General features: G+C 43.0%; 1 protein-coding gene across 1 annotated transcript; it reads right to left on the bottom strand.

The window, feature by feature from the left end:
- Positions 1–275: 275 nt before the first annotated feature.
- On the bottom strand, positions 276–25,142 carry LOC118397672 (immunoglobulin superfamily DCC subclass member 3-like). Its single transcript, XM_035792576.1, has 14 exons — positions 25,115–25,142; positions 24,056–24,367; positions 21,270–21,414; positions 20,322–20,452; positions 19,781–19,918; positions 17,446–17,604; positions 9,708–9,873; positions 8,437–8,687; positions 8,160–8,324; positions 7,175–7,363; positions 6,033–6,146; positions 5,653–5,782; positions 5,273–5,408; positions 276–4,516 (listed from the first exon to the last, which is right to left on the bottom strand). The coding sequence occupies exons 1-14, from the start codon at positions 25,140–25,142 to the stop codon at positions 4,412–4,414; spliced, it is 2,169 nt and encodes a 722-aa protein (XP_035648469.1). The 3' UTR covers positions 276–4,411.
- Between the last annotated feature and the right edge of the window lie 547 nt (positions 25,143–25,689).

The following is a 25,689-nucleotide window of genomic DNA, read 5'->3' as shown; positions in this document are numbered from 1 at the left end:
GTAACATAATACAAAAATCCACATCAAAATCTGTGAGTTTAAGCTAGAGATATCATGTTTTTTTTGCAAGGGTTGTGTCTCAATCCACCACATCTGCCTGTGTCGGCCTTCCGCATCAGTCGGACATCTCCATCAAAGTTGCCCTTCCCTGTACTAGCCTATAATATGGGAGGAGGGGGCAAGTTAATGTTAATGTCAGCATGACTGATGTTATGATAAAAAAAAAATGATATAATTAAAATAAAATTGCATCCACGTGAAAAAGACAAAGAAAATGACTGGACACAAATAGGTTTATTTGGTCTAGGCATTGGAATCTGAGCATGGAAGAAAAGAGTAGAGGTACAGACATATTAAAAGACTTTTAAACAAATACATCACCATATGTAGAGACTAAACTGTATTATCCCATGTGATAATTCCAGAGGTTTGTACAGAAATGTATGAGTTTAACCCTGAGAAAATAGAAATCGTATAAGCAGCCATGGGTAGCAAGACTTCTATTCAGTTGTAACCTACCAGGGGGAAGAGGAAAATTGGAGCTTTCATATTTCAACTATGTGTGCGAGCACATAGCAGCCTTAGAATGAATGAGCAAGAGTTGACACACTCTGATGCCTCTTAAAATGTATCGGGCAATTGAGCTCCTGGACACTTTGTATTTCTTTCATCCACCGTGGATGACCAGAATACCAATGAGGGTAAAGCAGGAAGTGTAAGAGTGCCTGAGTGAGTACAATAGTGTGTGAAGACTTGTGTATGTTTTTTTTTTCTTGAGTGTTATGTACTAAATAGTCTCAAGAAAACATTGTGTCACCAAGATGGCCGACTTGTTGTATTTTTACAAGGTTAACAGATAATGAGCCAGACAGCTCAATTAATTTAACTTCTGTGTGAATATGGTGACAGAAGCACGACATTCTTGAGTTGATTTATGTAATTCTGTGTCTTGAACTAATTCAATAAATACATCTGTAATGACGTTTGCTTTTTGTACCACACGGCCTGTGAAATGATCAATACAAAGACATGCAGAAAATGAGACAGCTCGGTCTCCGTCTATGGCTACAGCTTTCAAACACATTATGCTAGTCCCTTACTTTCTTTCTTGGCCCTGAGACAAGGACACATCATCGTCTCTAAACAGTGTCGTATTACAGTTTCATGTTATATACTCACCAGAGGTATGGTTTCAGAAAGCAAAAGAAATCAACTTTAAAGCATTGTTTTTTCTCATTGGTCCTAGCAATCAGTTTCTAGTTCTCTACATTTGTTTTGATTTGTTTCTATCTGATGGGCCTTGTGGGCAGATGAGTATCACGTTGTAAGGCTTTGCCAAGAAAAACTTGAATTTGTTTAAATGCTCTGTTAGGGTACACGTTATCTTTAAAGTATTATGTTTTCTCACCAAAATCCCACCTTCTTTTGCCCAAAACCCAACTAGTGTCCGTGTTTTTCTCTTAATTTCTAACAAATTGTTTTACATCATCCTTACATTTCTACAAACCAAAAAATGGGAAAGGGGTTAAGATAAAAAATCAAATAAAAATTTAAATTCACATAAAGTCTCAGTTTTGGTAACTTTTCCTGTCTACAGCAGTAAGAACAACATGTTGAGGAGGATAAATACATTTTTAAAAGAAGAACCAGCAAAGATTTGTATTAATGAGAAATCTAGTTCTGCCGCTAAAATGGCTTCAAACTAAAAAGAAAAGTAGTTTAAAACATCTCCCAGATCACAACACTTTTTTTTCTTTCTTTTGATATCACATTTGTTTCACCCCTTTCAATTCTAAAATAAGAAACGAGACCTGGAGTAAAAGTCTTTGTCAGACTTTTATACTGCAGTGTTTTTGCTAAACCTTTAACACTCATTGACATGAACCTTGAGGACTGTAGAGCTTTATTAGGAAACCACCTCTCTTGGTCCTTTTCCTTGGAATATGGGAGCCACTGTGGGCCTATACATCCGTTTTTATTTTGTACCAATATACCCTGTTAAAGACTTTAATAACAGTTCAGTTACATGTTTAATACAACCAAATGCGAGTAACAAGCACTTGTCTGATACTTGGACCTAAAATAGTTATGTTCTTTGGTTTATCCCGTTATCTTCTGTTAACAATTTAAAGCTGTTTTAGATGATTCCTGTTGGCATATTTTGCCCTCAAGGTTCACAAACTGTCACAGAGTACACACATATACATACATACTGTCATACATACACGGATGATCCTGTGCTTTGGTCATGAGTAAATGTCATCAAAGGTAAAGACTATGAATGTTAAAATATGTCAAAGGTATTTGGTCACAATAGTATTTTTCATAAGACAGCTAGTTATTTGGCAATTTCAACTCTACAATTAGAAAGAGAAAGTAAGTACTCATTTTTGTATCAACATAGAACATCTCCTTGAAAATATATCCCATTTTCATTTGGTTTCTCTTTAAAGGTTAAAAGTTATATTCAACAAAATGTGATAGTTCCATGTCAAAAGGGGCAAGCCAAGAAAGCCATACAAAAAGACTTGCTTCTATTAAACAAGGCTAATTCACGTATCCTATAATGGCAATTAAATCAAAAGGAACGTTTTTAGCTTAGGTTCAGTTAAAGCACTCTTCATACTGGCTACCCCTTAATACAGGAACAACACAAATCTGAAAACAATGGCGTAGTTTATCTCTTAAAGGAAGGTTTTGAAGGAAAAAAACGAAAACCATTACAAATTTTACATCTTTGGACATCATTCAGCTTGGTTTTCATATAAAAACTTTTTGGGATAGGCTGAGGAGGTGTTCTATAGTGGAAACTAGTGCCATGTCCATGCGTTCCAGGTTAGTATCTCCATTAAACTCCCTGGAAACAACATTTTCAGCCGTCGGCTCAAAGCACCCACAAGTTCCCATGACAACCGATTTGGCATCTGGAGAGCCAACCAATCAGTATGGCCTAGAACAATCACCTGTTTGGCTTTGTGTCGGAGACCTTTCGAAATTCCATCGGGTTTGTGTGGACAAAACAAGCAAGTGAATTGACCCTTTTTTTAAGGATGACCACCTCTTGTTTTTTTTTGGAGGACTCTATGAAAAAGGCCAGAGAATATCTCATTTCCTTTCATAACGGGGCAAAGGATCGTAGATACATTCTTTCGGGTCCATGTTTTCCATAAGGTACCATCCAATCACAAATACATCTTTGGAGATGGACATTCGTACAACATAGGAGGTGTTGTCGCAGGTATGATCAACAAAACGGCATGCCTACATCTTGAAGGAAATTGCCGGAAAATTACAAAACCTGTTGGACCCCCTGGACCTCCCCCTCAACCGGACGGAGTTCTGTCTCAGCAGGTCCCTGGCAAGGACAAAGGCTTGTGCTCGTGACAAAGGGTGGAGTGGGTTTGGCTAAGGCAAGTGGACAGGGTGTCGGGATGTTAACGCTCAGACACTGCCACAGTTTGGCTCTCCATGGCAGTCATTCAGGTGGGCACCCTGATGCTGGGCGGTGGCTGGCACGGGACTCTGGCATTGGCACAAAAAGTAAGGGGGAAGGGGGGATCAAGGGTATAGGATTTATTATGGGGTTCTGAGGTAGGCTTGCTCAAGCAGCATCCATCAGGCTAACGTTAGCCTCAATCACATCAGACTGAGGTAGCTATCTTTGGAGGTAGATTTTGGTTAGAGTGGTTTGGGTAAATGTGGGGGAGGGTTGTGGTTGCCTTAAATGGTTCCTCCGGACATTGAGGCTAGTATGGTGATAAAGACAATCAACTCAATAAGGCTATTAGCAAGGCCGCGTCGTCACTTGTGTCTGTTAAGTATTGCAGAGGCTAATTAAAGATAATGTAATGTTCCCTGACAAGAAGTTAGCAGGAATTCTCAGTGGAGTTTAGTACACTTAGTGCAAAGATTTCCTAAGTGGACCGGAACGTATATAGAGATCCTAAAAGGCCCCAGTAAGTCATTATATTTGGCATCAGCTGGGGCCTTATTAGCACAGTGTGAATGCATGTACTGTTACCAAGGGGACATCATTGAAACAGAACATTTTGGTTATATCTGCTCCCCTTGGCAAGATAAGAAAGCCCAACATAATAGGACGGCATCTGTAGGAGGAGGCATTTCTCAAGGCTAGCGTTCTGAATTCACATGTGCACGTGCACAGAACAGACTTTGGTTTAAGAGGAGGGAAGGCGAGAGAGTACAGTGGAAACATGGAGCCTTTTTTTGTTTGTTAGCAGCAGCAGGTTTGTTGGTGGATGGATAGAACTATGGCGGACCCCTGGCATCACAGGATACTAGGGTGGCGTGTGGATGGGGATTTGGTTGGGCAGGCGAGGTAGAGTATCCATCGTGAGGCAAACTGTTGGGATGGAGGGTAGGTAAGGGTTTGGGGGGTTATTGGCCAATGCTAGCCTGTGCCCATGCCAGGCAGACCAGACGAGTGCTGCTCGATGAGGACCTGGCATTGGGCCGGACGCACCGGAGCCCCGCCATGACAGGTGGAGTCACGACTCTGGAAAAGAAAGAAAGAGAAAAGACAGAGTGTCAGTCTATCATTTATTCCTCCTTTTGTCCAATGATAATTGCTTCTGCATTGTTCACAATCATCTTTTTCACAATTTCTACTCCTGGACTTAGTAACATCGATATTGTTCAACACAGCTCTGGGGATCCAATTCAATCAAATAAAAAAACGAAGTGCCACGTTAGCCCCAAAGCTTTTGAAAAACACACCCTAGTCTCTAGAACACCTTGAAGTAATATTTTTTCCTTGACGTGGTAACAATGTTTCGTTCAGTGGTAACAAATCCAGGCTTGATTGACTAGAGCCCGGAGGCTTGTAATCTATCATGGGGTCAGAAATCACAGACGGATGAGATCTAGATCTCAGATTGAATAGTTGGATGAGCTTGTGACAACAGAGAGATGGGAGTGCGAGCATGATAGATCAATTCATCCTGAGATATTGGATGTCCTTGAAGGTGTCAACTTTGTTTTAGAAAGTGAGTTACAACTGGAGGCCAAACTAATGTGACGTCAATGCATGTGTCCTGGCAACTCATATCCTGCAGCTCTGATGTCATCGATGATTCAATTATAAGACTGCGACCTCTATTTAGCCACCTCCTGTCTGTTACAGGGATGAAAATAGCCAATAGAACCGTGGGCGAACAAAACGAATGGCCACATTGCGTGAGAGGTTAGCTTAGTGTTTGCTGTGCAGTGAATGAGTCAGTATGCCAATGTATCAGCGCACCGGCCCTCCTACCTGAGGCACTAACTCCAGGGTGACTTCTACAGGACGAGTGACCCCCTCTTTGGGGATCCCGTTTTGTCCCAGCTGTCCCCGGTCCTCCCCTCTTGGAACAGACCAGCTGTACTGAGTCCCTTTACTGCAGAACAAACTGGGGACATTAATACATTTCAATATTACATGCATACAAGTCCACTGTAAAAAAAAAACACACACGGCTTCACAAATACAACTAACATGTAATGTACCAAAGTTGACGTTCACAATCTCACACTGACGAGATACATCATAGGCGATCAGGATATATCTAAAGTTTACCTGGCCTTAAAAACCCAATCTTATAATGAAAGTACAGTACTAGAAGCAAAGCAACACCTAGTGGTTCCCCTCCTTACCTGTGACGGTACCCAAACATGAGGAAGAGCACACAGAAGATGATGCAGGCCATGCCGATATGAATGCCCACCACTATACCACCCATCGAGCCCTCACTCTCCTGTCTACAGGTACACTGGTTCTCCCCACCTGCAACCAAGAAACACATGATGAGTACATCCATACATTCATTAGCCCGCACAAATACAGAGACAGAAACATTATGAGAAAACATTTTGTATCCTTGTGGCAATGCCAAACACAAGTCTAACTAAGAGATTCACCCCAAAATAAACTTGAAGCAAAAATGACAGATGATGACCAAATAATTAATACTTGTCTTGAAAATAGTGTTTATTATGCAGTACTGACTCGACTCTAATATTTATTGGAAACTCACCACTGGTTTTGGCACTGCTGCCTTCTTCTGCCAGTGACACCAGCCTCTTGGAGCAGTCGCTCTCGCCGTTCCCGTTATAGGCCACTAGTTTGACTTCATACACCGCGCCGGTTTCTGCAAGAACAAGTCATAAGGCGACAGTGCCACATTATAAAATCCCTTCGACAATTTCGAAGGTCATATTTTTTTTAAATGGGGAGAAATTGAACGAGTTTTATTGACTGCTTGCGCGATATAAGCCACGCTATTGATTGGGCGATTGAAAGAGATTGAATTTTGGGAGCATGTCATTTTTCACTCTTCCCTGGACTATTCCTTTCCCCTAATGCCTCCCTCCCTAACCCACTTAAACTGTCTTTCCTCTCACTCTGTCATCTCTATCTTGATATCTCCAACATCCTCCCATGTCTCCCTCTTTTAATCTCTCCATATAGATTTAGTCATTGCTACAGTATGAGAAAGCTTATGCTCTGAATGCAATGATGCCGATAGCTGACACCAATCCATCCAGTAATTTTCCACTAGGTGGCTTCACATTTAACAGTTGTTGTTTTTTTTTACAGATACAGCAAAACATGTCAGAAAAATAAACTAAAGGAACATTCGAAGGTCTCCTTTTCACATTTCGTGAAGTTTATCTTCCATGCGCATGGTAATTAACTCGCTGTCACATGATCATTCAAATATGGGGTAATTGTTATTCTCGGCACCACTACAACCTTTTAAATCCAGCACTGGCCTGAAGATAACCTCATTGGAAAATCAATATCACATTTCATCTTCTTCAGAATTTTCTGACATTCAGTTATAGGACAAAACATGTGGCGGCAGTGCAGGAGTATAGGATGAAAGATTGGACCCCAGATGGTTAAAACTGCTGTATTACACCAGGTGTAAGTACAACTTATTTGAATGATGACAAAGTATTTAAAAATATTTTTTTTATTATTTAATATATTATTTTATACCATCAAATATAATAAATCTCTCACTCTCTCTCTCACTCTCACTCTCACTCTCTCACTCTCTCTCACTCTCACTCTCTCACTCTCACTCTCTCTCTCTCACTCTCTCACTCTTACTCTCACTCTCACTCTCACTCTCTCACTCTCTCACTCTGTCACTCTCACTCTCTCACTCACCAAGGCGGGAGATGGTGTGGGCATTGACGTGGCAAGGGAACTGAACTGGCCCCTGGAAGTCGGCATGGGGGACCCTGCGGTAGGTGAGCCTGAAGCCCTCTGCCTTGCCAGGCTTGCTGGGGAGCTCCCATAGCACCTGGACTGCAGTGGAGTTCACCACCTTGGTGAAGAAGGTAGGGGGAGAGGGCACTACAGGAGGACAGATGAAGATTAGAACATTGGATGTGAAAAATAGAAATGAATGAATGATTGAAAAGGTCAGCGGAAAGAAAGAAAGACTATAGAGATGGTTAGAGAAGCAGTATGACTGAGAGATTGTGTAGTAATTCAATTCATATGGAGAGAGAGAAAAAGAGAGGGGTGAGGATGAAATGATGATCGAACTCAAAGAGATAGTAAGACAGGGAGGTGTTTTTATCAGTGACAGTAGATGATTGGAATAGTATATGGGAAATTAAATAAGTGCACGGACGTGGAGAGAACAGATGAGAAAAGTGGGATGTGAGATGTAAAATTGATGAAATTACATAAAGAGAGGGAAGAGGCGATAAGCACCTTTGATCGATCACAGGTTGTAAATAACCAGGCAGACTATCAGACCGTAGAACCATTTAAAAAACATCTCAATCTTACCCCAGCCATATTCTAAATCTTATACTAGTCTAGCTACATCATCCTAAACACTCTGCTGTCCGCTTTGTGCAATATACATGGAGCTACTGTATTTGGGGTAGGGGGAAGTACAGTTTGACATTTTCTCCCATAATATAATAGATTATGAATAATATAATATTATCTATGTTTAGGAATGCTTATAAATGTGAGTACATGTTTTCAAATGTTTGCAAATAATAAAATACTCATTTATTAATAGTATATGTACACTATAGGTATAATCATACACCGTTTATAAATGGTTATTGTTGAAAGTAATTATAAAGTGTAACTGATCATAGCGTGTAATAGCATGTTCCTGGTGACTTACCACCCCCTAGTGTTGTGGCCACCACAGTGCTGGACTGCTGGCTGGCACCCAGTGGGGAGTAGGCCTTGAGGTAGATAGAGTAGGTGGTGGCTGGCTCCAGGTTGGTGAAGTCATGCTGGAAGGTGGTTTTACTGACTGCTTCCTGCAGCTCTCTACTGTCTGGCTCTGGGGGGAACAACAAGCAGTGGTATCATTAGGGTTAGGTTCCATTTCAGCAGGCATACTCAGTCAAGTGAAGCTACAGTATTTAAAAGAAAACACAAAGACTCTCACTCACCGCTGATCTTGCGGATGTGGAGCACATAGCCGATGATGCCGTCGGTGATCTCTACGGGCGGTTGGATCCAAGCGAGCTGCAGGGCGCTGGGGGAGAGGGCGGTGGCCGTGAGGCCCTGGGGGGAGTCGGGCAGATCCTTGGCCAGGGATACGGCCAGACGGGCGCTAGCCTGGTTGGTGCCAGCCATGTTCTCAGCGATGCACTGGTAGATGGCCTCGTCCTCCGAGGTGATGCGCGTCACGGCCAGGGTGCTGGAGGATGGAGATTAAAGATGATTTTTTCATAATTTATTTGAGTTACGACATATTAAAACATTGGTATATTGGGTAAACAACAAGGGTTCATTTCTAACAGATGGGTTGGTTGGTTGTATGAATATGCATTCAAACAAATATTCAGATATACAACAGAATTATTTGTGATTCAAAACATAATCAGGCAGCTAATGAATCCCATCCTCTCGTGTTCAGTGCAAATGCAGAATTTCAGCCTACTTAACAGAGAGAGATGTCAGCCACTGTCGAACAGTGCCACCTTCAGGTGGAATATTCTCTTGATGAGAATGATATCATACCAGCACGAACTAATTTATATCAATTGAGAGGATGGGACCATGGTCCCAAAGCGTACACATCATTCAGTTAAATTGGTAATTCATAAATAATGTCTCGGATATGTCAAGGCAAAAACATTAAACACAGGATAATGGAAAGATCAACATTACTTCAAATGAGATTACACATATTTCACCATTTCTGATCATGGACTTTAGCCTAAATCAACTGCTAGTATGTGGGAATAACAAAATCATCTCTATTGCTGCCCAACAAAAGTACTTTGTTTCTGCTTTCAGTGGACAACCTTGGTTCCAGAGAATCTGGATGTTGATTTGGGGGTCTTTACGATTCCCCTTGGAAAAAAATCTAGGGGAAACGCTGATTTTACAGATTTAGCGTCTATTGTCAACAAACGTTTTACTTGCAATGATTTTGGTATGTGTTTGTTTTACAAACTTAAGCTGAATGCACTGACTGTAGGCCTAATTCACTATAGATAAGACTAAATTACAAAAAAAAACATACATGTAAACCCATGGATGTATTCATTATATAACCTGCTTACCGTTTAAGAATGGAAGCAAACACAACAAAACAAGAGTTTCTATTGTACAAATTCAGGAAGGCCCCTCCCCGTTTCATTCAGTTTGCTTCCGTTTAAGAAATGTCTTGCAACAGAATCGGTGGAATGAATACACCTCTGGTGTACAGTACCTGTTGTTGTTGGTGAGCTTGACATTGTCACCGGGCATCAGGATCTTGCCATTCTTCAGCCAGATGAGGTGAGGCTCGGGGACGCCCTGGGCCACACAGGTGAACACAGCACTGCCTCCCGCTGGTTTTGAGACAGACTGCGGCCACTGCATGAACTCAGGGGGAGCTGGTGGGAAGAGAATGATGTAAATTCAGCAAATAAAAAAAATGTTCTCTCACTGTCAACTGTGCTTATTTTCAGCAAACTTAACGTGTAAATATTTGTATGAACTTAACAAGATTCAACAACTGAGACATAAACTGAACAAGTTCCACAGACATGGGACTAACAGAAATTGAATAATGTGTCCCTGAACAAAGGGGCAGGGGGTCTAAATCAAAATGAACAGTCAGTATCTGGTGTGGCCACCAGCTGAATGAAATACTGCAGTGCATCTCTTCCTCAAGGACTGCACCATATTTTCTGGTGTTACCCCACCAGAGATGTTACCCCACTCTTCCACCAAGGCACCTGCAAGTTCCCGGACATTTCTGGGGGGAATGTCCCTAGCCCTCACCTTCTGATTCAATAGGTCCCAGACGTGCTCAATGGGATTTAGATCCGGGCTCTTCGCTGGCCATGGCAGAACACTGACATTCCTGTCTTGCAGGAAATCACGCACAGAACGAGCCGTTTGGCTGGTGGCATTGTCATGCTGGAGGGTCATGTCAGGATGAGCCTGCAGGAAGGGTACCACATAAGGGAGGAGGATGTCTTCCCTGTAAAGTTCAGCATAGAGATTGCCTGTAATAACAACAAGCTCAGTCCCATGATGCTGTGACACACCGCCCCAGACCATGACGGACCCTCCACCTTCAAATCGATCCCGCTCCAGAGTACAAGCCTCAATGTAACGCTCATTCCTTCAACAATAAATCCAACCATCACCCCTGGTGAGACAAAACCACGACTCGTCAGTGAAGAGCACTTTTTTGCCAGTCCTGTCTAGTCCCGCAACGGTGGGTTTGTGCCCATAGGCGACGTTGTTGCCGGTGATGTCTGGTGAGAACCTGCCTTACAACAAGCCTACAAGCCCTCAGTCCAGCCTCTCTCATCCTATTGCAGACAGTCTGAGAACTGATGGAGGGATTGTGTGTTCCTGGTGTAACTCGGGTAGTTGTTGTTGCCATCCTGTACCTGTCCTGTAGTTGCCATCCTGTACCTGTCCCGCAGGTGTGATGTTCAGATACCAATCCTGTGCAGGTGCTGTCACTGCAAGGACGATCAGCTGTCCGTCCTGTCTCCTTTTAGCGCTGCCTTAAGGAGTCTCACAGTACGGACATTGCAATGTATTGCCCTGGCCACATCTACAGTCCTCATGCTTCCTTGCAGCATGCCTAAGGCACATTCACACAGATGAGCAGGGACCCTGGGCTTCTTTCTTTTGGTGTTTTTCAGATTTAGTAGAAAGGCCTCTTTAGTGTCCTAAGTTTTCATAACTGTGACCTTAATTACCTACCATCTGTAAGCTGTTAGTGACCGTTCCACAGGTCCATGTTCATTAATTGTTTATGGTTCATTGAACAAGCATGGGAAACAGTGTTTAAACCCTTTACAATGAAGATCTGTGAAGTTGTTTGGATTTTTACAAATTATCTTTGAAAGACAGGGCCGTTTCTTTTTTTGCTGAGTTTATTTGTATGTAAGTGTATTGATTCATCTTTGTACTAATGGCATTCGCTTGTGATACTATGTAACTTTGCATGAAAGTAAAATATAGGACTAGCACTTTCAAGAAGTCAAGAGGGGAGGTGGAGGATATGAGGAAAATGGGAGGAGGCCAATAGTAGAGGAGAAGAGAGGAGAGGAGACGAAAGGAGAGTAAGCAGGTTAGTGATGTGGAGTGATGAAAAGGTTGTTTGGAGAAAAGATAGGAAGAAGGCAGAAGAACAGAGGAGGATGACAATAGAGGAATGATCTAGGGTGAAAGTAGAGAGAGGGAGAACGGCATCGATTAGAATGACAAGGCCTTTTGGGGGAGAGCATTGAGTTCTATGTGCTGTCAGTCTCACAATGAACTATAGAGGGCAGTACTGATCATGTTTTGGGGCAGCTGTACTATCATATAAAGGTGGTTATGATAATTGCAGTCCTTATAGTAAGGACCTTGAGAAGTGAATGTGATTTGATCATATCTCTAGACCCTATAGTTTTATACAGTTTCCTCTAACTTGGTAGAAACATAGCTCTCAAATCTAACTATCTAAATACACAGTAGGTCCCTGAGTTTGTCCTGACCATGTGACCTGACCAGGAAACACTTTGTCCTTAGTTATAGTAGCCTATAGCATACAACCCACATTACATATACTTCAATGTGTATCAATACATACAAACATCCCTACATCTACCACAACAGATCGATAAAAACATTCCCAATGATTTCCCCTCCTCTTCCCGGAGCTTGAACTTAACATATGGAGAGCCTAGACTTCCAGAGGACAGCCTAATCTAACCCTAACCCCAGTCCCCACTTCTCTATCCCCATTTTGACCCTGCCTGGCCCTCTGGTGTCCCCGGGACAGATGCAGGGTTCGTCGTCCCGCCTGACACCAGGCTCAATAGCACACAATGGGACATGCATATATGTAGAGACCCCCAGCCCCTTTTCCCCTAAGCATCTAATTGATCTATTGACACTGACACCCCCTGAGCCCCTGTCCTCACCCCTCCCTGGCTGAGACCCGGAGAGACTGGGCCTGGGAAGAGAGAGAAACAGGGTCCAATGGGAGGTAGAGAGGGAGGGAGGGAGGGAGGGAGGGAGGGAGGGAGGGAGGGAGGGAGGGAGGGAGGGAGGGAGGGAGGGAGGGAGGGAGGGAGGGAGGGAGGGAGGGAGAGTATGAGAGAAGACAGAGAGAGAGTGTGAGAGAGAAGGGAGAAATATAGAGAAAGAGAAAGGGAGAGAGAGAGATGAAGAAAGAAAGAAAGAAAGAAAGAAAGAAAGAAAGAAAGAAAGAAAGGGAGAGAGATGGAGGGAGGGAGGGAGGGAGGGAGGGATGGAGAGATGAGGTTGTGAGTACTGGAGGGTGTGTGTGTCTGGGGGGGGTCAAGGGTCATAGAGACACCCATTAAAATAGAAGACCATTAATCAATGGAGGCATAGATTTTATATTCCCCAAACTGCTTTCCCTCTGATGGGCCCCAATTTCTTTAAACATACGGACACCAATACAGATCCCCAGGATCTATAAAAGGCTTGGAGGGAGTTGTTGTTGAGCAATGGCCGTCAAAGTGTCTTTTGTCTTTTGCTTGTTTGTTTAATCGGTAAGAGGAATGTTGAGGGAGGTGTGAGGACATAGAGAGACATTAAAAGAAATTGAATTGCAAGAGAACTCTTGGAAGTTAATCTGAAGTTCACTTCAGCCTGTTTGAGTTTGTCATTAAATCTAAGGCATTGCCAGCTGTAGCACTGAGCACTGTAGCATTTAGGTTAATGGCCTTCAAATATGTCTACACTATGTTTTTTTCCATTATATTTTACACCGAATTCTCACAGAGCTCTAATGGATGATGAACAATAACTTGAAATTGAGAGTGACTATATCATGTCACTACTATGTCATGTCACTACTATATCACGTAGGTTATGTTGTTACTAGTTATAGTTTCCTAGATAGTGTGAATCAGAGTTGTATAGAGATCCTTATACAGTATGACTTGAATATGGCCCTCGCCTCCGTTACTTCATATACATTGTGTGAAGTATATTTATCAAAAGGTAACTGATTTAGTTCTAACACAATTTATTTTGTAAATCGAGTTTTGGAATATGTTTTACATATTTACATAATGGACACAATTTGGTATGTTTCTAACATGTGTTTTATAGTCCGCTTACAAAGTATGACGGTGATGTTTCTAACTTTATACATTCTGATGTTTATTTTATTCTAATCCATGTGGTGTGTTCTGTCACTTAAGTGACACATTCATGAAATAATGCCCTATTTCCAAATATGTATGTTCTACTTTCTGACAAATATGCCGTTTGGTTCTGACACTCATATCTAACGTGAGCAATTCCCCCTCAGTAAGCTGACAGCTGTGGGATATGAATTTTAAAGCATTTCAACGATTCCAACCTTCTCCACATTTTTCATATGAAAATGTTCTACCCCAAAAAAAGTCTATGGATGAGGGGATGGTTATAACTGGCGCTCCATTCAGAGAAAGCAGTCATCACACAATGGCCTGGCACCTTTTGTGTCCCCCCTCACTCGGTGTGTCCCCCTGAACTCTGTCCCCCACCTCCTGACCACCAGCTGTGACAAGAACAACTGCCCCCCCCCCCCCCACCCAAACACCGCAGTAACGAACGACAGGGGGTGGGGACTGGGGGAGTGGTCACCTTCCTCCCTCTTTGGGGATGCATCTGTCTTACCCTCCTCCAACTAAAACCCCACCCCCTTCTCTATCTCCTTCCATATCTGTCCAGTCCGGTACGGTGTCCCGTCCTCTCTCCTCCCTGACTTTGACGATTTTCCTATAGCAGGCCCTCCAGGACAGGACAGGGGTAAGGGATGAGAGGTGATCCCTCCCCTCCCCTCCCACACACAATGACCATCTTCAGCTTCTGCTCCTTCTTTTTTCTCCCTCATTCTTTCTCTCCTCTCTCCCATTGTTCAAATCTCTGGCCTTGCATCTGTCCTGTCCTATCCTGGCTGTCCTCCTGTCCTGTCCATGACCATGACCATGACTGGTTCAAGAGCAGAAGGGAGAGGGAATTGGACTGTCTGTCATGAGGACAGTGTGTGTGAAAGAGCAGACCTCTATGCCCTCCAATAACCTTTAAGCAGTGCATATGGCTAAGGGTTACCAACTTTAAAGTAGGACTTTCAACTTGTGTGGAGTCTGACATCACAATAACAGCATGATATCTCAGGGTATTCCATATTATTCTATATTATCAGACTTGCCTTATTGGTAGAAATAGGGAACAAAAAATAGATGAATGAGCTAAAAATAGTGAATTAATTAAATAATGAATTCGTCCCATGGTCATTGCTATTCTATATGATTTGTGCCTAACCAATACGTTTGTATTATTATTATTGGGTGCAGCATGGCCATTTTAAGTCCATACTATGGTGGTGGATTGTAGCCACAGTATCAAGTATCATAGAAAATATTGAGAGGACATTCAAGCTGAATAAACCTTGAGTATCACACTTTGAAAGGGACTAAGATTTTAGATCACTTTGGGCCTCCATTTGACATTGACAATGTCCATGAACCAATAATTTCACCCATTTCATGTGACCACCATCCTAAAAAGCTCTTTGTTCTTTTTTTCTTTAACAAATAGAGAGAAATAAATAAATGAATTAATTAATACATTAAAGACCACCTCGTCCAGGGCCAATCCACTTGTGAAAGACTGATAGGGAGAACTATTGATTGACCAGGTCAAAGAGGCTGACACAACATGGATATGGGAGAGCCTTAACAGCTGGGTGCAAAGTAGAGTGATTTAAATGGAATACGGGGGTGAAGGGATATATGGATATTTACGTTACATGACTAAGATATAGGCCTACCTTCTTTTAGGTTTTTACTTTCTAGGTAATATTCTGCTAGCTTGGTATCAGGTAACATTTTGCTAGCTATAGGTTACATTTTGTTAGGTATTATGTAAGGTGTTGGTAGCTAGGGATTGTAACAGTTTGCTTACTACTAGCTATTGTAACTAAGCAAGCAAGCCTTGTCGAAACCAGAACTCCCATAAGGGCAGGAGCCTATCTCCTGTTTCTGTAGCTTGAGGCAGCTTTATGTACAAGTACACCCCCTGGGCAGGACGCTAGCCTATCACAGGTATTGTCACTAGGTATTGTAATAAGTCCTCCAAAACAACTATATTTGGCTAGATCATTAAGGAAAAGCTAAATACATTGTAATATACTGATTGACTTTGAAAGTGCAAATGCATTATTAGATATATTACATCAACATCAATATATTGCATATACAGTATCAGTTACATATTCAGTGGGAATTATTGCTTCTAGAGAGGCAGGGGAGAAAACGCATGATTACATTCTGATATACAGTGCATTCGGAAAGTATTCAGATCCCTTGACTTTTTCCACATTTTGTTACGTTACAGCCTTATTCTAAAATGGATTAAATGGTTTTTTTCCTCTGATAAATCTACACACAATATCCCGTTATGAAAAAGAAAAACAGTTTTTTTGACGTTTTAGCAAATGTATTAAAAATGAAAAAAATAAATATCACATTTACGTAAGTATTCAGTCCCTTTACTCTGTACTTTGTTGAAGCACCTTTGTCAGTCTCTGAGCTCTATGGACAATTCCTTCATGGCTTGGTTTTTGCTCTGACATGCACTGTCAACTGGGGACCTTAAATAGACAGGTGTGTGCCTTTCCAAATCATGTCCAATCAATTGAATTTACCACAGGTGGACTCCAATTAAGTTGTAGAAACATCTCAAGGATGATCGATGGAACCAGGATGCACCTGAGCTCAATTTCGAGTCTCATAGTAAAGGGTCTGAATACTTATATAAATAAGCTATTTCAATACATTTGCAAAAATGACAAAAAAAATGTTTTCACTTTGTCATTATGGGGTATTATGTGCAGATTAATGAGAATCCATTTTAATCCATTTTCTAATAAGGCTGTAATGTCACAAAATGTGAAAAAAGTCAAGGGGTTTGAATACTTTCCAAATGCACTGTAATCCTATCCATAGTTGTTTATGGTAGGGCAATTTTTTTCTTATTATGTTGTTGGTCACTCACATTACCCAGAGATGGTCCTTAGTATATTGGTCAACCCTTAGGATAGCCAATTAAAATGGGGGAGGGTGAAATATGAGGAGGGTGAACATATGGACAGTTCCTGGGTGATGGATGGGCCTGATGGATGAGGTATTGGTAGCAGTGGACACACACACAAGTCCAGCTGGAGACCAGTGTCAATGTTTAATTACAAGTGGGAACTCGGGGTCTCTCTCACGCCAATAGTATCACCAAAAACGACCAACCCCCATCCCCACCTGCACCTCACCCCTCCCTTCAAAGCTCTAAGGGGGCCAAAGGTGAGGTGAAAGGGTGGAGCTTGGGTATCGACTCCTCTCTCCCAAACTCACCCATTTTCCTTCCCTTCCCTGGCAGAAGTCATGGCCAATACAGGTTCATGTGATGGCATCAGCAAGTCCCAATAGCCCAAAGTTCAAACCCTACACCCACACACCCCCATCACCACCACACTTTCTGGACATGGACCCCCCCATCCCCTATCCTGCTCCTGTGATCACGTGTATCTGTCAGTGTCACAGTCAGTTGATGGTCATTTACTGACCCAGGATAAAGCTTTATCAATGTGATCAGCAGCACTGGGTTGAAACGATAGAACCATTGGCTAAGGCTCACTCTGTGACTTGTAAAGCTATTCTTGGAGGATATCACTTACTGTATAAATGCTTAATTAATCATTTAAACTTTACTTTGACTCAGGCTCTGCCTCTTAGTGAGGTGAGGCAGGTACAGTATTACAGTTTGCATACTATTGTGTTGACCTTAACTGTACTCTCCTGGCTCTGATATTTTATTTTCACATTGTCATGTTCAGCACAGTGCTAGCAACATTGGTGGATGTGATACTAGGCCAGCTCAACAACCTGGCTCGGGTTGCTTCGGCATAGTAGTGTGGAAAGGGTTAGGAGGGAGCTCACCTTGCACCACCAGTCTTCCCAGTGCAGTACGCCTCATCCTGGTCCCGGGGCGGTTGGCGGCGCACACGTACACCCCCGAGTGCTGCAGCGACACGTCCGAGATCATCAGGTTTCCAGTGCCCAACACCTGGATGCCCTCCACCCCGATGGAGCGCCCATCTGGAGAAGGCACACACACACAAAGGAATAAGACATAGGCCAACATAATACAAAAAAACACAGGGTTTAATGAAAATCAAGTTTGAAACCTTAAGTTTATAGGAGGGTTGGTTGTTTAGCAACAAAATCAACGCGTGCACAACTATGGGGCAAAACAGGGTTGGCTTAGATTGTTGACAACATGTAAACTAGATTTCATCTCCAATGTTTATTAAAAACATAACGTTGTACAATGAGCACTTGTTGTCTCAAATACAGCATTACAGTTGTTGGTTAGCTAGCTAGCACATTTTTGCCATGTTAGCATAGACGTGACATCAGTAAAAACACCTCAAAACAAGGTATGGTATCAAGAAGAAGATAAAACTAACTAAAACAAGCCACTTACGATTCCCTACACGGCAGTTTATTGTTATTGTTGCTAGCTATCAGGCCATCCACAATCACAACAACAACAGCCTTCTGCCCCATTGAAGGGGGCACATTGTTTTCGTGATGTTCTCAGCTCACTCATCTATAGAGCAACATAGTACATAATACGCAGAATAGCTAATACAGAGATCAACTAATTGTTTAGCTACAGTCGTGGCCAAAAGTTTTGAGAATGACACAAATATTAATTTTCACAAAGTCTGCTGCCTCAGTTTGTATGATGGCAATTCGCATATACTCCAGAATGTTATGAAGAGTGATCAGATGAATTGCAATTAATTGCAAAATCCCTCTTTGCCATGCAAATTAAATGAATAAAAAAAACATTTCCACTGCATTTCAGCCATGCCACAAAAGGACCAGCTGACATCATGTCAGTGATTCTCTCGTTAACACAGGTGTGAGTGTTGACGAGGACAAGGCTGGAGATCACTCTGTCATGCTGATTGAGTTCGAATAACAGACTGGATGCTTCAAAAGAAGGGTGATGCTTGGCATCATTGTTCTTCTCTGTCAACCATGGTTACCTGCAAGGAAACACGTGCCGTCATCATTGCTTTGCACAAAAAGGGCTTCACAGGCAAGGATATTGCTGCCAGTAAGATTGCACCTAAATCAACCATTTATCGAATCATCAAGAAGGAGAGCAATTGTTGTGAAGAAGGCTTCAGGGCCCCCAAGAAAGTCCAGCAAGAGCAAGGACCGTCTCCTAAAGTTGATTCAGCTGCGGGATCGGGGCACCACCAGTACAGAGCTTTCTCAGGAATGGCAGCAGGCAGGTGTGAGTGCATCTGCATGCACAGTGAGGCAAAGACTTGGAGGATGGCCTGGTGTTTTCTCTCCAGGAAAAACATCAGGAACAGACTGATATTCTGCAAAAGGTACAGGGATTGGACTGCTGAGGACTGGGGTAAAGTCATTTTCTCTGATGCATCCCCTTTCCGATTGTTTAGGACATTTGGAAAAAAGCTTGTCCGGAGAAGACAAGCTACCACCAGTCCTGTGTCATGCCAACAGTAAGGCATCCTGAGACCATTCACGTGTGGGGTTGCTTCTCAGCCAAGGGAGTGGTCTCTCTCACAATTTTGCCTAAGAACACAGCAATGAATAAAGAATGGTACCAACACATCCTCCGAGAGCAACTTCTCCCAACCATCCAGGAACAGTTTGGTGACGAACAATGCCTTTTCCAGCATGATGGAGCACCTTGCAATAAGGCAAAAGTGATAACTAAGTGGCTCGGGGAACAAAACATCGATAATTTGGGTCCATGGCCAGGAAACTCCCAGACCTTAATCCCATTGAGAACTTGTGGTCAATCCTCAAGAGGCGGGTGGACAAACAAAACCCCACAAATTCTGAAGAACTCCAAGCATTGATTATGCAAGAATGGGCTGCCATCAGTCAGGATGTGGCCCAGAAGTTAATTGACAGCATGCCAGGGCGGATTGAAGAGGTCTTGAAAAAGAAGGGTCAACACTGCAAATATTGACTCTTTGCATCAACTTCATGTAATTGTCAATAAAAGCCTTTGACACTTATGAAATGCTTGTAATTATACTTCAGTATTCCATAGTAACATCTGACAAAAATATCTAAAGACACTGAGGCAGCAAACTTTGTGGAAATTAATATTTGTGTCACTCTCAAAACTTTTGGCCACGACTGTACCATCATTAACTCAGTGTGTGGTATAAATTAAGGCTAATGTATGCCATTCTGATTGCATGAGAATAGTTGTTACCCAGCCTGCTCCAGGACACAATGGGCCGGGGGTTCCCTGTGGCAATGCACTCCAAAATGGCTGTCTGGTGGACGGTGATGGTCAGGTTCTGGGGCCCAGAGAGGATAACTGGCTCCTTGTAGATCCTGGAAGCCTCACCTGTAGAGAGCGAAAAAGGACACGAACACAAACAAAGAGAGAGAAGATAAAACTACTGTTAAACAGGTTCCTCGGCTGAACCAGACCATGTTCGGACTTTGGCTTTAGCCTATAGGGATTTTTGTCAACATTTATGTGATTAGCATAAACGTGGTCAGTTTGATATTCTTTATAGTGTCCAAAACAACTAAAATATAGATTGAAAAGCTACATGAACAAACCCATTGAAAGTGCACTATTGACAGGTCCCTCTAATTATATGATCTATACTGTAAGGGCTGGTTTCCCAGGAACAGATTAAGACTAGTCCTGAAATAAGATGTGCTATCAATGGAGAGCTGCCATTGAGCATGCTTTTTAGTCCAGGACATGGCTTCATGTGAGTGGGGTCAGTACCACTCACCGGTTACATTGAGCACAGCCTCATGGCTGAAGCGTGTGTTGGCGATGTTGGAGGCCATACAACGGTACACCCCGGCATCAATCCGCCTCACACCAGTCACCTGGAGGATACCCATTGGCAGGAGAGTGTACCTGGACAAGGGAAAGAGAGGGGTTTAGAGAGGTGTGAGTGCACAGGTAGATGTGACATATAGTTCGGCTGAGAATTTAAAAGTTAGCTACTTTTTCAAAATCTCTGTCTGCAGCATGGTAGCTACATCGCTAATGTAGCAATTTATCTTGCAGGGTGACACCAAGCGCCAAGTTCATTAGCAATCATCCCAAAATAATAACATTATGAACCGTGTGTGTCTGTGTGTGTGTGCGTGCGTAGGAGTGTATAGGCCTATATACACTGAGTGTCCAAAACATAAGAAACCCCTTCCTAATTTTCAGTTACAGCCCCTTTTGCCCTCAGAACAGACTCAATTTGTCAGGTTTAGACTACAATGTGTTGAAATCGTTTCACAGGGATGCTGGCACATGTTGACTCCGAAGCTTCCAACAGTTGTGTCAAGTTGGCTGGAATGTTCTTTGGGTGGTGGACCATTCTTGATACACAAGGGAAACTGTTGAGCGTGGAAACCCCAGCAGTGTTGCAGTTCTTGACACACTCAACCCAGTGCACCTGGCAGCTACTGCCATAACCCACTCAAAGGCACTTAAATCTTTTTTCTTGCCCATTCACCCGCTGAATGGCACACATACACAATTCATGTCTCAATTGTCTTCAGGCTTAAAAATCCTTCTTTAACCTGACTCCTCCCCTTCATCTACACTGATTGAAGTGGACTTAACAGGTGACATTAATAAGGGATCATAGCTTTACCGTGGATTCACCTGGTCAGTCTATGTCATGGAAAGGTGTTCGTAAATGTTTTATACATTCAGTGTATTATGATGATGTTACCTGTTGTCGGTAGTAGTGAGTGGGGTTCTGTCCCTTTCCCAAGTGATGTTGGCCTCTGGCACACTATTAACTTGGCACTTGAAGCGAGCCACACCGCCATCGTCCACTGACATGGACTCTGGGTGTGTGTGGAACTTAGGGAGGGCTGAGGAAGAAAGAACAACAAAAGTTATATCTCCATTTAACATTTATTGACACGGGATATTCAAATTGAGAGAAAATCTCTCTTGTGCAAGAGGAGACCTGGTCCAAGAGCCAACAATATTATACAAAAATATATATCTATAAGATGTACATATAATTAATATGCATATGCACAACATATGAAAGTCGTTCATTCGGTCACGTGTGTGTGTGTGTGTGTGTGTGTGTGTGTGTGTGTGTGTGTGTGTGTGTGTGTGTGTGTGTGTGTGTGTGTGTGTGTGTGTGCGTGTGTGCGTGTGTGTGTGTGTGTGTGTGTGTGTGTGTGTGTGTGTGTGTGTGTGTGTGTGTGTGTGTGTGTGTGTGTGTGTGTGTGTGTGTGTGAAAGAGACAGCAAAAGGAGAGGAAGAGAGCGAGAGAGATGAGGGCTTTGGGATTTGGGTGTTGAACAGTATGCGTAGGACAGTTTGTGTCTGTACAGAATGCACGTGTTTATCTCTTGTCTGAACACAATGCTTTGTGTGTGTGTGTGTGTTTTGTGTGTGGCAGTACACTTAGTCGGGTGTACCATTCATCACCCACAATGTCACAAAGAAACACAAGAGATGAAAAAGTCTGAGGTGGTCTCGGGTTGCCAGATATGCAATTAAGGTGTTCTCAGCGTGGAGCATCATGTATAACAGTCTATAGATTCCGATGGGGTTTTGGGTTGCCAGGTATGTGACAATGGTGTTCGCAGTATGGAGAACAGAACAGACTCTCCTGTTATGACAGAAAGGGGACTACATGTAGTGATCTCCTATAGATAAGACAAAAGCCGTTGTTTGGCCTCCGCTGTTTTTATGACTTCTGATTAAAGCAGGGACATATAAACAATGTCTGGTAAAATGACTATAGCATTACACTGGAGTGAATGGGAGGACCTGGTAACATTCACTGCTGGTTCTCTTATAAATCACATTCAGAGGGGAATATTATTGACTAATTGTGTGTTTGTGTAGCCAGGCTACACATTGAACATATTACTCATTGTAAAGCCTTGTTCACATTACCCATAAGCACTCCGTTACGAATGTCATGCATTTCAATGGGGACGTCCACAACGGAGGGAAAATTAAACGGCCCCTTGTGTTTGAAGGCTCCGTTGCGAGCGAGACGCCGCATACTTTGACATTTTCCAAACTTTGCTTCGTCTTCAATCCAGCCAGAGTCCGTTGAAAAACAGAAAGTTACCAAACCAAAGCAGACGGTGAAAATATTTGGTTTTCGGTGATGTCTTTCTGGGATAGCTAGAAACATATAAACAATTACCCATTATATTATATGACTGTTGCCTCCCGTTTAAGTTTATTGTGATTGTAATGATTTAAATAAAAATTATAATTATTAGGTGGAGGTTGCTGGCTACAGTGAGGTCCTGTGCGCTCTGGAGCAGGTTTTCATCAAGGATCTCTCTGTACTCCATTCATCTTTCCCTCGACTAGTCTCCCAGTCCCTGCCACTGAAAATATCACCACAGCATGATGCTCCCACCACCATGTTTCACCGTAGGGATGGTGCCAGTTTACTTATAGACATGCTTGACATTCAGGCCAAAGACTTCAATCTTGGTTTCATCAGACCAGAGAATCTTGTTTCTCATGGTCTGAGAATCCTTTAGGTGCCTTTTGGCAAACTCCAAGCAGGCTGTCATGTGCTTTTTACTGAGGAGTGGATTCCTTCTGGCCACTCTACCATAAAGGCCTGATTGGTAGAGTCCTGCAGAGATGGTTGTCCTTCTGGAAGGTTGTCCCAACTCCACAAAGAAATTCTGGATCTCTGTCATAGTGACCATCGGGTTCTTGGTCACCTCCCTGACAAAGTCCATTCTCCTCCGGTTGCAGAGTTTGGCCGGGCGGCCAAGTCTTGGAAGAGTCGCCACCATTCTTCTATTTAAGAACGATGGAGGCCACTGTGCTCTTGGGGCCCTTCAATGCTTCAGACATTTTTGGTACCCTTCCCCACAATCCTGTCTCGGAGCTCTACGGGCAATTCCTTCGACCTCATGGCTTGGTTTTTGCTCTGACATGCACTGTCAACTGTGGGACCTTTTTATCTACATATGTGTGCCTTTCCAAATCATGTCCAATCAATTGAATTTACCACAGGTGGACTCCAATCAATTCGTAGAAACATCTAAAGGATGATCAATGGAAACAGCAGGCACCAGAGCTCAATTTCGAGTTTCATAGCAAAGGGTCTGACTTAAGATGGGTAATCTTTGCATTGATACAGTCTTTAAAATTAGTTATTTAGCTACTGTATTTCTAAGTGAAATTAGCACAAGTAGTGAGTGATTGGCTGGTGGAGAGCAACCATGCCAGAAAGAGTAAATTAACCATTTCCTTTAATACTCAATACTATTGTGTCTTGTGTTGTGTATAGATAGATAGATAGATAGATAGATAGATAGATAGATAGATAGATAGATAGATAGATAGATAGATAGATAGATAGATAGATAGATGTAAGTGTTTTCTGTTTATTGTACTGTATGTGTATTGAGTGTTAGATATGCCCTCTACATAAGTGACTGTTACGTAGGTCACCATTACATAAATAACACTAGTGAACCATAAAACAGTATGTAAGGCAGGTGAACTCACATGCCAGCTGAACCCGGGCCTTGCGGCTGACCAGCATGCCAAAGCGGTTCTGAGCGGCGCAGTCGTACTCTCCAACATCCGTCTCACTTCCGACTCTGTCTAGTCGTTTCTGGAAGCTCTGGATGAAGAGGGTCCCATTGGGCAGCACCTGTACACGCTCCCCCACAACTACGGGCACCCCGTTCTTGCGCCACGTGATCGAGATGGAACCCTCGCCCTCTACCCGGCAGTCCAGCATCAGCGGCCGATCCCGCACAGCGATGACGTCACTGGGCTCCAATAGGATCGCCAGCTCCTTGGCACCACATACATCTAGAAAGGGGTGTGAAGAAGATCATTGGCTGTTAAGGTTGAGAACATCAGTGTTGGTTCATTTTGTAGACCAGTACAGTGGGGGTGATGCTATTGCATGTGTCTAATCACCCACTATGAGTGAATTCACTAAGGAACTTTATGTTGGCTATATATAGTAGCTTACCTGTTCATCCAATCACTTTAAGATCAGTTAAGAGGACCAGTAAGGGAGATTGATACTCTGACCCTATGGGACCATCCATTAAAGGAAAAACTTCAAACTGAATTTGTAAACTATACCTCACAGAACTTTCTACTTGGGCATTGACCATGCCATGGCGGGAGCCTTGCCTGTCTCTAATCCATTCATACACCAAGATTCCTATCCCATTCCATATGTATCTGTGTTTACAAGCAAAGTCTGAGACGCAACAACACAGAAGGGGACCGGAATAGAGATGGACAGCCACGTTCGCCAGGTGACGAACTCTTCCTACCCCAAAAACTGCCCTTGACACTCTACACTGGCCAACTGATTGATGGCTGTGTTAGTTCCGCGACCAAAACACTTTTACTGAAACCGGCCACAATAATAGGGCTGAATGCCGGGGAGTCATTGAGCCAAAGAGGGCAGGAACAATGGCTGAGATGGAGGCAGAAGACTAGAGCGGGTTAGTGGGGTCAAGTTAGGAGAACTTCTATTGAACCAAGCGCAGACCGGCAACAATGGCGCAGTGACGACACTTACACTTGTTTTTACCCTACCTTCCGACAACCCCCTAGAAAGTCCCATCACCATAAACCTACACCCCCACCCCCTATGGGGGCCATCTGCCCCTCTTATGCCCCCCCCCTGCATCCCTGCCTCCCTTTCACCAAGGCTCCGGGGTGACTTTCCCATGCCACTGGATCACCCCATTCGCCTCTTGAAGTTGACCCCACCAACATGGCAAGTCTTCCCAAAAACCGCTGTCCCGCCCTGACCCCTCAAGATGGCCGTTCCCTTTCTCCCAGCTGTTGAAGTGGGGGAGGGAAAGGGAGTCAGAGAGTGACACACCCGAAAAGCCTCAATGCCCCCTGCTCTTGAACTTGCATGATAAGACACACCATCAAAATAATGGATAACTTTTGCATGTTTATCTGAACTGAATAGTCATTTACACCATTAAAACTGTCTACACTGTATTTCTGATCAATTTGATGTTATGTAATGGACAAAAAAAGGCTTTTCTTTAAAAAACAAGGACATTTCTAAGTAACCCCAAACTGTTGAACGGGAGTGTAGCTCTCGCTACTTTGCACAGAAGGATACCTTTTTTCTAAGGGTACCTTGCCAAGCC

Source organism: Oncorhynchus keta, chromosome 19 (genome assembly GCF_023373465.1).
Source record: "Oncorhynchus keta strain PuntledgeMale-10-30-2019 chromosome 19, Oket_V2, whole genome shotgun sequence".
NCBI classification, from domain to species: domain Eukaryota; kingdom Metazoa; phylum Chordata; class Actinopteri; order Salmoniformes; family Salmonidae; genus Oncorhynchus; species Oncorhynchus keta.
The sequence above is the reverse complement of the archived record's forward strand: the minus strand, read 5'-3'. Positions and strand labels throughout refer to the sequence as shown.